The sequence below is a fragment of the Pseudopipra pipra genome, chromosome 4 (genome assembly GCF_036250125.1).
Source record: "Pseudopipra pipra isolate bDixPip1 chromosome 4, bDixPip1.hap1, whole genome shotgun sequence".
Lineage (NCBI taxonomy): Eukaryota > Metazoa > Chordata > Aves > Passeriformes > Pipridae > Pseudopipra > Pseudopipra pipra.
Window position 1 is genome coordinate 45,654,964 of NC_087552.1, and position 14,184 is coordinate 45,669,147.

General features: G+C 38.1%; 1 protein-coding gene across 4 annotated transcripts in view; it reads left to right on the forward strand.

Annotated features, from left to right (window-relative positions):
- The window catches only part of MTMR7 (myotubularin related protein 7), a 46,621-nt gene that overhangs the window by 10,234 nt on the left and 22,203 nt on the right, over nucleotides 1-14,184 (forward strand). For all 4 annotated transcript variants that reach the window (XM_064652777.1, XM_064652774.1, XM_064652778.1 and 1 more), the window contains exons 2-6: nucleotides 3,964-4,086; nucleotides 5,724-5,886; nucleotides 9,521-9,678; nucleotides 11,255-11,383; nucleotides 14,027-14,161. In XM_064652777.1, coding sequence (XP_064508847.1) covers nucleotides 3,964-4,086; nucleotides 5,724-5,886; nucleotides 9,521-9,678; nucleotides 11,255-11,383; nucleotides 14,027-14,161 — 708 coding nt within the window. The remainder of the gene's footprint in view (nucleotides 1-3,963; nucleotides 4,087-5,723; nucleotides 5,887-9,520; nucleotides 9,679-11,254; nucleotides 11,384-14,026; nucleotides 14,162-14,184) is intronic.

Sequence of the window (14,184 nt, forward strand, 5' to 3'; positions counted from 1 at the left end):
TATACAAAAGCTATTTGTTTATCTTGGAGAAAAAAAAGTAATTCTAAGTAATTCTAAGACTTGGTCTTAGATAGCAACAGAAAGATCTGTTTCAAAATACAGTTAGAACATCTGCGTGACAGCAGCTAACGCATTTAGATGCAGTGTTCTTGAAATAGAAGAAAAAAAAATGGGAAAAAATCCCCCATGGCAATGTTCAACTTTAAAGAGAAAACTACATTAAAATGTGAAAACTGTTTAAAAAGAAAGGGAGCCAAAATTTAAAATGTTTATAGGAGGCCTGAAGTTTGTTTCAATATGGGAGCTCACTGTAAGTCAGCTTCCAGGGAAAGGCTTTAAAAGACCAAAAAAAAAAAAAGGTTTGCATAGCTAAACAGCAGGATGAAGGACTAAAAGGATGTCTCTTATTAAAAGGACTTCTTTTATTGGAAGTAAAAGGGCTTTCTTCAAGTTGAATTTCTGCCTAAATGAGGAAAATAAAGCATAAACAATTTAAATATATAAATAAAAGAAAGGCCAAAAGAGATTTTGAAGAACAACTTGGCAAAAAATGCTAGTTAAGTAATTTTCAGTCTCTCTTTAAGTAGGTAAAATCCTGACATAAAATCTACAGGACTAGTAAATTATCAAAGTAGAGAAGGTGTTTCGAGATATGTACATTCTGACATATTTTTCTCTCAAGAACATATCAGAAGATTTGTCAGCAATAAAAGTGTTATAAGAAGAGATTTCAAAAAAATTGGCAACAATGAACAGTAAAAAATTACCAGGACAGTATGGTATCCCTGCAAATTAAAAAAACTAAAGTACTAAACTGTGCTTAACTAACAAATACTAACTTGTACTTACTAAACCAGTAATGATGGTGTAAGGCTTAAAAGTTTCTCACTCTGAAAAAAATGGAGGTGGTAAATATGACAAGTAATCTGAGAGATAGGCAGGACCTGCAATGCTCTCTTAAGCCCACTTCTAAATCATAAGATTTATGGGTAAGTATGATAAAAAAAAGGGGAGAATAAGCATAGCTTTCAAACAGGAACCCAGAACCTCTAAAATTTCGTTGAAAAAGTGTCAGGACATATGGATGAGGATGATCCATTTTGTAGAAGCTAGTTGGTCTTCCAGAACTCATTTGAGCATGTTCTTCATCAAAGGGTCTTGAAGAAACTTAAGTATCATAGGGTAAGAGATTCAGGCCTCTCAGTAATAACTGACTACAAATTGAGAAAAAAATAGCAGAGGATATTGTTCATTTTTGCAATGGAGGGAACTCTTCATTAGAGATCCCATGAATCTGTAAGAGCCTGTGATGTTCAACTTACAAATGTTTTGAAAGATACAGGGAGGGGAGGAGATGCCAGAGATGGCAAAATTCACTGACGTTATTCAAGGTAGGAGAAAGGTAAGATTGCTGTAGGGGCTGGCAGCAACATCTCATTATACTGGTGAACTAAATTTATCATTAATAAATATAAGGTAATACACATGGGGGGTAGATCTTAACTTGTATATCCAGACATGATTTAGAGTTACAATTGCTAGTTCTAAAAAACCACCCCAAAACCCACTGTGTTCAGCAGAGGACAAAAAAGCAAACAGTGTTTGAAAACTTCAAAAATTTGAATAGAAAACAAAACAGCAAACATCACAATTCCCCTACACGAACGTATCATACATCCAGCTCTTGAATTCTGTTTGCACTTTTGGCCTCTTCTCAGGAAACAGACCTCGTGTAGGATGATCAGAAGTGTGGAAGAGCTTGTCTGGAGTAGCTCAAAATAGAGTTGGGCTCTTCACTCTTGGAATGTGAGGACAGTGGGAAGGATCCGTAACAGTATGTGTGGCACAGAGACAGTAAATGAGGAACATTTCCCTGTTTGCCAAACTGTTCACCAAACATGTGGTGCACCTGTTACTGGTGGCAGGTTCAAAATGAGCAAGAGGAAGGGGTTTATTTTATACAATACATAGCTGAAACGTGAAGTTCACTCTTAGAGGATGTTGTGAGTTATTCAAAATGTTATTCAACAAAATTAATGGAATTTAAACACCATTAGGGCTATTAAAAAACATGACCTCAGCTTAGGAAGGCCCTAGGGCTTGGTTAAGATCCTGAGAGTTTGTCCATGACTGTAAATCCTCGTGTCTTATATTCTTCCCTCAGCTGCTGGAACTGTCTGCTCTTAAGAGACAAACTGCAGGGCGAGGTGAATCTCTGATCTCACCTGGTGCACCCATTGCAATTGCTTTAATGAAGTCAGACTTACTACACAGCTCTTATTGCAACTGTTCCTGTTTATATCCAACCTTTATTTTATTTGTAGCTCTGCATTAAAAAAAAACAACACAACCCAAGAGAGGCTTTGTTGGTTAGCATTGTTCAGTCATGGGGCTCAGACTGATGAGTGGGGAGAGGATGTGACTAGGAAGCCTGGAAACTCATCCCTCAGCACTGCCCCGCTCTGTGGATGCCTATTTTGCTTTGTATCTCATGGCCCAAGCTACCTCAGTTTGTAGGCCAGAGTGCTGAATACCTTATGCAAGTTGAGTGCCTGTACAGCAGAGTCCTCATTGGCTGGTCTGCAGTGTAGGGACCTTTTTTCATTTGGACAAAGCTAATTTTTATTGTTGTTTTTGTGGGTTACTTTTAGAAGGGCCCTGCTTACATTTTTCTTTTCTATCATCCCTCCTCTTTTGCTTACTACTGAATGCTTGCTGGGTTAATATTGTATTTCTTCAATGCCTTCTCAACACAGTATGTGACCTCTGAGGTAGATGGTCCTGGGAAAAGGCTCCATCCATGCTTTCTAGCTGTTTTCTTTTTGTTTAGAGTGGATTATAATTGGTCTTGAGGGAGAAGACTCGGTTTTAATAATCGTTTGATTTTAGACATTTTGCTACCAGACATGCTTATTTTGATTTTAAGGTTTTTGTTATTCCTATTTTTAAAATAGTGCATTTGGAATACACATCGTAAACACGTAATTCTCATATGCTGGCATTATTCTGTTTTTTTATGAAAAATTAATTTTAGTTTTAAAATTGTTGTAGCAGGAAACCCATCAAACCCATGGTTGTAAATTGTTAACTGTTTTAGGCAGGTTTTATCCCATTAAATACCCACCTTGTTGATTTTTTTGTTGTTCTAGTTTCTCAGTCAGAAATCATAGAATGTTGTGTGTTCAAAGGGACTTTAAAGATCATCTAATTCCAACCCCTGACAGATGCCTATAGCACATGCTATATACAAAATATTAATGGTGTACAAGCCACAAGATGGAGATCAGAGAGTTGATAATGTGTTATGGACTCACCTGCTGTCAGGATTGTAGCAAACATGCCCATTTTATGCCCAAGGTGGGAGAGCAGTGGATATGATGTCCTTGATTCCCACTGAAAAGTGACTGAAGGTAAAAACTTCTGGTGTGACCTCTACTGTCAGACCTAACAGGAGTGTAGGGACAAACACTGAACAGAGATTTGCCTTGGAGCCCGAGTGAGACCTGATGAAGGAAGACACTCTACCACTGTTATCTCTGCTTATTCTTATTTTTTAAATTTAGCTTTCTGTGTATCACTGATAATTCTGAAATTACTTGAATGGAAAACATGGGGCTAGAGTTTAGCTGAAGGCCAGGCCCTGCCTTGCTATCACAGAGTTTTGATAGGGTGAGATCACAAAGACAAGATCAAATGAGAAATTGTGTTTGGAAGTCTTTGCCAACAAGTTTTTGGATATAGAAGTACCACAAGAGGAGGAAAAATGAAAATTAAGGTACATCTGGAAATAGATCACATAATATAATCACATTTTCTCACATAGTTATACTTTTTGATATTTCATATTGCACTGAAAAGAACTTAATTTGTTTGTAATGAACAAAATGTGGACATGGAGCTCTCACTATGGCGGACTCTGTCATAGCCTAATTATTTTTTTTTGTCTGTCATTTCTTTATATAGGTGGAAAATGTTCGGTTACTCGATCGTTTATCTTCAAGGAAAGCTGTTCTGGGAACCTTGTATTTAACAGCTACCCATGTCATATTTGTGGAGAATGGTTCTGAAACCCGTAAAGAAACCTGGGTATGAATTTTTGTCTTTTCAGTTATCTTTAAGTGCATGGCACTTTATTGATGGTAATTTGAAAATTACTTGCAAAGCAGTTTAGACATAGTAAATGAGTTCATATGGATGCTTTTGTAACTTCAGAGCACGTGAAGTTCCAGTCTAGAGTTCCTGAAAATTTTCAAAGGATTATGGATATTGCAGTACAGTAAGAGGAGTAGAAGGGCCTTCTCTATATGAATACCACATGTATTTGAATGAGGAGCAGCTGCTGTAAACTCCTATATTGTTCCTATCATCCAGGAAGAACTGAAGAGAAATGCCTTGAGTATGAACTACTACCTTGGCTCTATCAGCTCTTGCCTCTCTCACTGACTGCTGGTGCTGAATTAGTAATTTTCTTGCTTTAATATTTTAATTTTTTTTATAATGTAGTGTTTTGAATTAACTATTTTGACAGATTGATAACATACGTTGCATGTTGTCATGGTTTAACCACAAGCCATTAACCAAGCCCCACGTAGCCACTTGGTCACTTCCCCACCGGCAGGACTGGGGAGAGACTTGGAAGGGTAAAAGCTATACAACTTTTGGGTTGAGATGAGGACAATTTAATAGATAAAGTAAAAGCCTCACACACAAGCAAAGCAAAACAAGGAATTCATTCACTGCTTGCCATGGGCGGGCAGGTGTTCAGCCATTCCCGGGAGAGCAGGGCCCCATCACACGTAACAGGTACGTACAGGGAAGACAAATGCCCTCACTCCAAACAACCCCCTTCCTCCTTCTTCCCCCCACTTTATATGCATGAGTATGATGTCATATGGTATAGAATATCCCTTTGCTCAGTCGGGGGCAGCTGTCCTGGCTGTGTCCCCTCCCAGTTTCACATGCGTCCTCAGCTTTCTTGCCAGCATTGCAGTATGAGAAGCAGAAAAGGCCTTGATTCCATGGAAGCAATAACAAAAATATCTCTATGTTATCAACCCTATGTTCAGCACAATTCCAAAACACAGCCCCATAACAGCCACTGGGAAAGAAATTAACTCTGCCCCAGCCAAAGCCATCACACATGTACCTATATAGGTACAAATATTTCTCCAGTGCTGTATCATTTGAGAGTCTTTCATATGGCTTAATTATGCATCCTGTGTCCATTTTTGTACTAATTAAATCCATCCTTTTCTGGTCCCACTATTCCTCACCTGATTTTTATTGTAATGTTTCATCTCATCTGACGCAGCATGTAAAATTATATCATCATTACCATTCTACCCACAAGAAGGCCCAATATTTTAGCCATATCTAAGTGGTGCTGGTTCATCTTTTCACTGTGCAAATAGATGAAAAGTGCTCTTTCTCTGACAACCACTAGCTTACACTAAAGCAAGCAAACAAAAAGCTTTGGATAACATGAGCAGGCTGATATTTGAGCAGCTGAAACACTCCAGAAGCGCTTCTTTGTCTGCAGGTGATGTATCAAGCACTGCTTGAGCCTGAAGGTGGCAATTGAAACCAAACTACAAGAGGAGAAGTATAGGGGGTTTTGTGAAACAGTGGTGGAAGCCACTGTGCCTGCCCTGGCACATCATTATAAATAATTATTTTTCTTCTTAAAGATTTGATTGGCATAACAATTTTCAATTCCTTTACAGGTTCTCCACAGCCAGATTTCCTCTATTGAGAAGCAGGCCACCACTGCCACTGGTTGCCCATTGCTGATCCGCTGCAAGAACTTCCAGGTCATCCAGCTGGTCATCCCTCAGGAACGAGACTGCCATGACATTTACATATCTCTGATCCGTCTGGCACGGCCAGGTATGGGAAGGAAATGGCACAAAAAGTAATCCTCATCCTGAAGAGGGAGAATATAATGGAAGAAATGTATCTGTGTGTCTTTGTCCTTTGCAGGTTAAGAAAAAACCTTCATTAGAGGTGTGTTATAAAGGAAACATTAAAATAATCACTTATGGAGCAATGAAGAAAGCAAAATATATCAAGTAGTTTGTTCCATAAAATATGACATGAGCTTCGTTTAAAATAATACTCTATGGGCTATAAAATATATTATAATGCTATTTTACATACAGCTGTTGTTTGCTGGGTGCCTTGTGTAAGTTTGAATTTAGGAAAATACTCTAAATCCAGGGAACTTTTGTGCCCCTGCTGTGACAAAAACCTTACAATATATTTAATGGTCATGTCAAGATTTGAATTTTGACTTTCTGTGCTATGCATAAATTTCTTAAAATCAGTGAAAGGTTTTGCAGCAAGTAGTTGATTTATTCCACCAGCCTGCCTATGTTTTTGTCTATTATTATCTACATTTTGAATGTGCCCTGTTTGAATTTCTGAATTCAGTTCAAGATCCTTTTGAAACCTTTCCTCTTTTCAGTGAAAATCCAAATGTTGCACCAAAGTCCAACATCTGATCACCTACATTATAACTCCTCTCTGCATTACACTCTCCTAAGAACCAGCTGACAAGGGTTCTGGATTGTTTCTTTTTAAAATTATAACTGTAGAAATACAACACTGACTTTTGTCCCTTACTATTACTTTAATAGGATGCAAAGAAATTGTCTACCACACTGTACAAAGCTGAAAACACTGGCTTTAATTTTTATCTTGCTAGGAGAACACCAATTTCATCTACTGTATAGAGGGGGAAAAATTGCGTAGTCAGCCAGCACAACTACTGAACTATAAAGTACCTTCTATAATTAGGGTAGTAGGAGTAGTAGTAATGTACAACTGTAGCAGAAGTAACTTAGTAAGCTAGGTGATGCTGGTTCAAAGTAATCAGAAAAATTTTAAAACAATGAGACAGATCCAGTCAGTGGTTCTGCTGATATAGGTCTGGATTCATTCCATGGACCTCAGCTGCAAGCATGTGTTCATGCGTGCTGGAAGGAATGCAGTTCTGGAATGCTCTTTCCCTGGAGGCTGAAGGAGGTGTGCGTGCTGCTATGCACCAGAACGGGCAGACAGAAGGGTAGCTATGGACCCTGAATGCCAGTTCAGTGGCAAACTGCAATGGACAAGAAGGTCTGAGTAAAGAAGATGGAAAAACAGCACTGTAGAATTAGCTCTTTCAATAGTTCAACTGCATAGTAGTTTTCCTTCTTCAACAAACTATCCAGTCTTGATGTGAGGAAGGATAAAATTGTGCTTACTTACTCAAAATTAGAAGGCTCTGATTACAAGCTGAGCCATATGTGCCCTGACAGTTCTCGGCCATGTCATTTTGTCTGGGTGTGAAGCTGTACTTTCTTTAGGTAATACAGTTACTCAGCATTAGAAAGTACCCTTTGCTCCATGAGGAGAAAATGGGACTCAGGCTCTACTTTCCATTCTCTGCCTGTTCTTTTCATTCATTAAGCCACAGCGAAGCCTGAGTGAAGCCCATGTTGTGTACTGGCTTAACATGTTCTATGCCAGCTGATGTCCTAGTTATATTAAAGGTGAATTTTATGCTAGAATTTTATTTTTACTAGAATTTTAATAAGATCAAGCTGTCAGCTGAATTTGGAACTTTTGCTTAATTAAGCCATTTTTTTAAAACAAGCTGACTGTAAGAGTTGTTACATGCTTATAGCAAAATAACTGTGAAAGATTAGGAAAGGTCCTATAACTACTGGCAAAGGGGTGATGACTGAGCTTTAAGGCACTGCTACTAATACTTGAACATTTTTGATACCAGCTATAGATACCATCATGTAATAATACTTGTAACATTGAGGCAGACTTCAGTTGTATGTAACCCAGATACATTTTAATAAGTGAATTTCTAAAGGGTCTCCATGTGCCTGTAAACAGCAGGTCCATCAGGAAGAAAATCCAGATGTTTCTGACAATGAAGCAGTGAAAACAAGAGCTCAGATTGCTACCAAAAAGCACGTTAGTAAAAAGAGCTCAGATTAGATTTATGGATTATGCTAAAACTTCGTGTTAGCAGATGAGAAGTAAACCAGACTGTCTTCCTCATCTATGCCATGCCACAAGTTTGAAATTAGAGAATACAGAAAGAGTTTAAATTGTTGGACAATTTGCAAATCATTCTTTTCTTTTTCCCTACTCAAGACTTTGTTGACTTTTTGTACAGTCCTAACATGAAGTTTTCTTTCCTTATGTTCATACTTTTGTGTATGTGTGTATACAACAAATTTAATGAAATTAAAAAAGGCAAAATAGAATTTAAAGTAAACCTTTAGAAGACATAGTAAAAATACAAGTAAAGACTTTCTATAGAAAAAGGTGGGAACCTTATTATTAATATGGGGGAGTATTATTTTTATACCTCTATATTCTGTACAGTACAGAACACTGTAGTGTTCTAAGACTGCTTATTAGCTATATATTATTAGAAAAAGAAAGTGTAGTATTTAAATTTACTGATCTCCCTAAAATTATATTGTAGAGCAAGTGTATCAGTGGAGAACTGTGAAATCATAGACTCAGCTTGTGATTTACTTTGCCTCAGTTCTAAAGTTAAAAACCTGTTGGTCAGAAAGCTTTAAGGAACTTAGAGCAACGGAATGAAACACACCCTTGTGACACAGTATCTTAAATATCAATGAAAATGTGAATTTCAAATTGTATGCTGAATAGTTACTCATGTCAGTAACAGCTGGCATTCAATGGCAGTGGTGTCTGGTTGCCACTGGTCACCAGGATTAAGACACTCATTAGCATAAATACAGATATATTCCTAAAAAAAGTCAAAAACTCCAGCACCATCAAAGTTTCCTATATGGTCCTTGATCGACAGAGACAGGTGGCATAGCTACTTAAACAATTTCATGGTCATGATAAAGTGATTGACGTAGCATATGCTTTTTTTATGCTATTACGTCATCTGTATCTCAAATGCCTTTGCCAATAATTCAGGGACAGAATTTTGCACTCCACAAAACTAAGATTTCATTGAATCTATTGGAAACCTTCCTAATTAGGAACAAAAACTACTGAGTTCATTTTTGTAAGATTGTACTGCATAGTCCATTGTTCACATCTTATGTCTTTGCCACAGGATAGATGTTACATTAATAAAGGGAATTCTGAACTAGTAGACAGTAAATTCTTTTGCAGATCAAGTGCTTACTCTGGCACTGACTGCAGTTTTCTTTGGATGAAAGCGTATCACTGACATTTTGTCTGTGCTGGGGTAGGCCTTCACAATTCTACTGAAGTTTAGCAGAACGGTATATTTGTAGTAGCACTTCTATTTCAACATATACAAATATCAAAAGAGCACAATACTTTCAAAGTTAACTTGACAGTAGATATAAACCAGGACATGTGCTTTTGTAAAACATAACATGTAAAAGCATACTGCTTTAAAAGAAACTGCATCAAGCCCAACACCAAGTTCTGCTTTTAAAGTGTGATTTCTGGATAAGAAATCTGAAGCGGTTTACTGTTTTTGTTTGTTTGCTTATTTTTTTCCCAGTGAAATATGAAGAGCTGTATTGCTTCTCATTCAATCCAAAATTAGATAAAGAAGAACGAGAACAAGGCTGGAAGCTTGTGGACCTCAATGAAGAATATAATCGGATGGGCGTTCCAAACAACTATTGGCAGATTTGTGATGTAAACAGAGACTACGGAGTGAGTCGCTGTGATTTTTCTGTTACAGAGGCTGTCTGTAAAACAAATCAGCAGCCTGACTGTGGACTACCATGGTGCTTAGTTGCAGGATCCCTTTGTGCTGAGTGCTGTACACACATGTCACAAGGTGCAGTTCTTTCACATAAAATGGCACACACTTTCACATAAAATGGCACATAGAGAATGAGAGAAAGGATATGTCTTTATTTAACAGATGTGAAAATGAAGCACAGAAAACAGTGTTTTAAATGTTAGAGTTTGGCTGCCTGGGAAGAAGTTTAAATCATTCCTAATGTTATGTGTCTGAATAAGATTTTTCCTGACATGTAGGGCTATATAAAATTACTACACAGTCATTTTATGAAAAAAAATTGCTCAAAATAGTGAGCTTAGCAATATTTTTTCCTCACTGGCTATTCCCACACTCCTTTTGAATCCTGTGTGATTGAGTGTTTTCACAGTCATCTAGTAGGTCATATATCTTCCTAGCTGCCTGCTGTCCTGCCTCATTCAGTCTTGTACAACTGAAGACCCTAGAATGTTAATTAATTGTGAGAAATAGTAACCAAAGGATTTTTGAAGGAAGTTTGTCCATGCACTGCATTGGCTCTGTTGCTGGAGCACATCCATGTTAAGGAAGGTCTGTGAAGTTCTCAGAGAAGACTGAATGTGCTGTCAGCATTTGTTTTTGTTAAAAGAAGTGGAAAAAAATGTTTGGCCTCTTCTAAGATAAAGTGTAGGGAAAATGGCATCATGAATAAAATCCAGTTCACCACAGCAGCATCTGTAACCACAAGCCATAACTTTCCTTTCTCCTTCATTACATATCTCTGTCTCAGAAAATAATTTTTTCCTGGGCATTCTAATTCCTTTAGTCATCTCAGAAAGTCACAGGGAGATACTGGATATCCTTTTGACCCCAGTCAGAATGTTACAGGCAGTACCAGGACAAGGAAGTTAAACTAGGGCCCCATGGGTGGTCCTACTTGTCTCCAGAGGGATTTCTGGGCTTTTTTTGCAGGCTCATAGGGTTCCTCTCAGAAGTGATAGGCATTGTCAGGGCTGCTTGCCTTTTGGTATCCTCATTTCACATGGTTTAATTTCTTTTCTCCAAGTCCCTATTTTTATCCTTATTTTTTTAATTATCAGATTTGCTGGAAAATTTGGCTCTATAGTCGTCTCCCATTATAAAAGGGTGTTGGAGAACTTCACCCACTCCCATCCTTACTCCCAAATTGTGCTACAGAGAAAACTGCAGTTGTAAATACAACCTTGCTGTACATAATGATAGATGTTTTCTGGTATGAATGTATGTTAAACCTGTATGTTCTCAACAAGGCATGAACCAACATTTGGAAATACAGCCCTTCAACCCTTCTCCTTCAGTTTTTCCATCTGTAAGTTATGATTAATACTTTCCAGCTTCAAAAGAATGTTTTGAGAAATGTCAGTGATGCATATACAATAATGATGGAACACTTCCCAAGATTTGAGTTCCTTGGTATTTTGTTTTTGCTGTGGAGATGGCTAATGTTACTTGTACTTTGTAGACCAAATAAGCAGTTTCCTTTCACAGGTCTGTGACTCCTATCCTACAGAAGTGTATGTACCAAAATCTGCGACTGCACACATCATAGTGGGGAGTTCAAAATTTCGGAGCCGAAGGCGTTTCCCAGCTCTTTCCTACTACTGCAAGGATAACAATGTAAGTGCGAATTTGAAGCTTTGAAGTGTTTGCTTATTTTGGCCTTGGTTTTGTAATTCTTCTAGTAAGGTTTTACAAGAAATCTGTGATTATTTAATTTTTAAAAATGATTACTGTAGCCTGGTTAGTGTGGTTAGTTCATTAATAGGCATTAATAGGTATTTAATGCATTCATTTAAATCTAGCTGCATCACACAAAAAAAAGTGATCCCTGTATCATAAGAAAGTGGAGTAGTGCAAGAGGCCCTGAAACTTGGTTGGCAGAAGAATGAAGTAGCAGGCAGCTTAACATGTGATTGGGAGAAGAACAGAGCAATTTTGGATCTCGTAGCCACAGATTGAGTTGAGGAGGTTAAAAACTATACTTGCAGCAATTAGAGAATCAGGAGTAGCTTTTCAAGAAAACATCTGTGAAGAGACCCAAAAAAGATGGATGAAAGAGCTATCAAGTGTTGGCTGAGCAGCATGTTGTGGGTTTGTTGAAGAGTCTCTCCTTGTCTGCAAGAGTGAGGAGTGCCATCTTCTCTGATTCATAACACATATTCTCAGGGTAAGCAAGGAACTGCCTCACTTGTCTGTAACCTTTTGGAAAAAAACCTGACCTTGCCCTGTTTCCATTTCTTTTTTCTGGCAGCTGAGATAAAGGACTGAAGGATCCCATGGACTGGGTGTTTTTACATTTGTGTTCCAGCCCCTTAGAGATTGGCTTAGCTCAACTATCATTACCTGTTAGGCTAATGGTGTCCCTTTTGTGCTGTCAGAGGATCTGTGTGACTCCAGTTTCAATCCCAGACTGGCAACTGCATTGAGAGGTCTTTTGTAGTGCTGGGGGACAGGCAGGACCTACCAAGAGACAGAGCTACTCTGAGATTACAGGGCACCTGTAGCTTTTGCCAGGCAGGATGGGAGGTAGAATGTAACAAGCACAAATCCTAAGTTACAATCTCCACAGAAATCTTTTGGCCCCTATCATAGTTTAAGCCTCAGAAAGATGGGATAAGACGTTATTTTCACTCCTTCCTTACCCTGCATTTTATCAGAATATTGCTTCCCTAAAGATCTATGAATTTTACAACAAAAGTGGAGGATAGGAAGATTTGAATAGCAAATACAATCTCTGCATAAATTGCATAATTTTTTTAACATTTCTTAAAGGCCAAATTTTTCAGAGTTAATCCCTTTGCATAATCAACTAGGTCCAGATATAGATATCTAGGATTCAAAACACTTGGACATTTCCAAGTCTCAGTGAAAGAAAAGGTCTCAGGGGTCAGCTAGATTCCAATATATAGTGATTGGATGAGTTTCATGGTTTCAGCCTGAATGTTTTCCCTGTTATATTTGGAGTCTAGGTTAAGGTTCAAACTACAAGATCTGAAGTATTGTGTTTACTCGTGCATCCTTCATGGTTCAAAGAGCTGGGGAAAGCAATGTTGAAGGAAATACCTCCTTGTGAGTTTGGAGGTTGCCGTGAGTTGCCAGCTAATAGAGTAATGGACAGGGGAGGGAAAAGATTTATGATGCTCACAGCAGGTTAGGAAGTGGTGTGCTGTGTGCAGAGAGAGACAGGTACCACTCGTTCAGTCTTTCATATCCAGAACTTTCCCATAGCTCTTTTGTCCTGACAAAAGAGGTATAAGCATGTATTAAATTGCTGGAATTTGCGCTGATCAGGAGGCAAGACTGCATAACTAATAACCTGTTTGCAAAAGCTGTTAATAAAGTAGGAACAGGCTCTCACACAATTCAGAGTTTCTATCTTAAAGATCCATATTTTACTTACTAACTACTGACAGTTCAAAGACGTGACTGAAAAAAAGCATGTCCTTTCTCACAGTAATAAATAATCTGTAGGGCAATCTGCATGGGACCTTCAGCAGGCAGATTCTGTTCATGCTTGTGTTCAGTGCTTAGAATGTGCATATATTAGCCCTTTGTCTTCTACAAATCTAGCTGCCCTCTGCCTTGCAAAAATAAAAGCCTCCCTGATCACCTATTTCACATTTAGTTCCTTCCTTCCTGATTTCATCTGGAGGGGTCTGTGGAGAAGCTCTCTTGCCTCCTTCAATAGCCATGATTAATAAATGTACTCCAGGAGTCAGGCTGCCTGACCCACTTCTTATGCGGTAAAGTCTTTCTCCAGAGACAGTGCTAAAAATATATGACCATTAGTGATCTGACTGCATGTTACATGTTTTTGTTTCCTTGACTCCTGGTGTCAGGCTGTTTAGTAAAGCAAGCACTGGTGTAAGTTGGGTGTAACTAGTATCATACCTGGTGTGAGTGACAGTGCAAAAGAACCTATTCTTTATGTTATATCTGTGTTCTTGTGATTGCAATTCTGTACTCATCCTCAAGATATCACCTTTCAGGAGTTATTCCACATTAGGCAAATACTATATTTAAAATAGCTCTAAAACTTGGATTTGAGACTAGACTTGGGCCAAAGGTGTTGTATTGTTTTAATATTTTCTTGTCTTTTTAAAAATAATGTATTTATTATCATGTAATTAATTTTACCGTTCTACCCTTCTCATATAACTGTACATCTGTGCAAAAAATGGTTTTGTAAATGCTTCTGGATGCTAAATAATTTCTACTTAATAATAATGTTGAGTTTTTTGTTTGTCTGTTTTTCTGCAGGCCTCCATATGTAGAAGCAGCCAGCCTTTATCTGGCTTTAGTGCTCGGTGCCTTGAGGACGAACAGATGCTCCAGGCCATTAGAAAAGCAAATCCAGGAAGTGATTTCATATATGTTGTTGACACTCGGCCCAAAGTAAGTGTATTAGATTTCTTGCA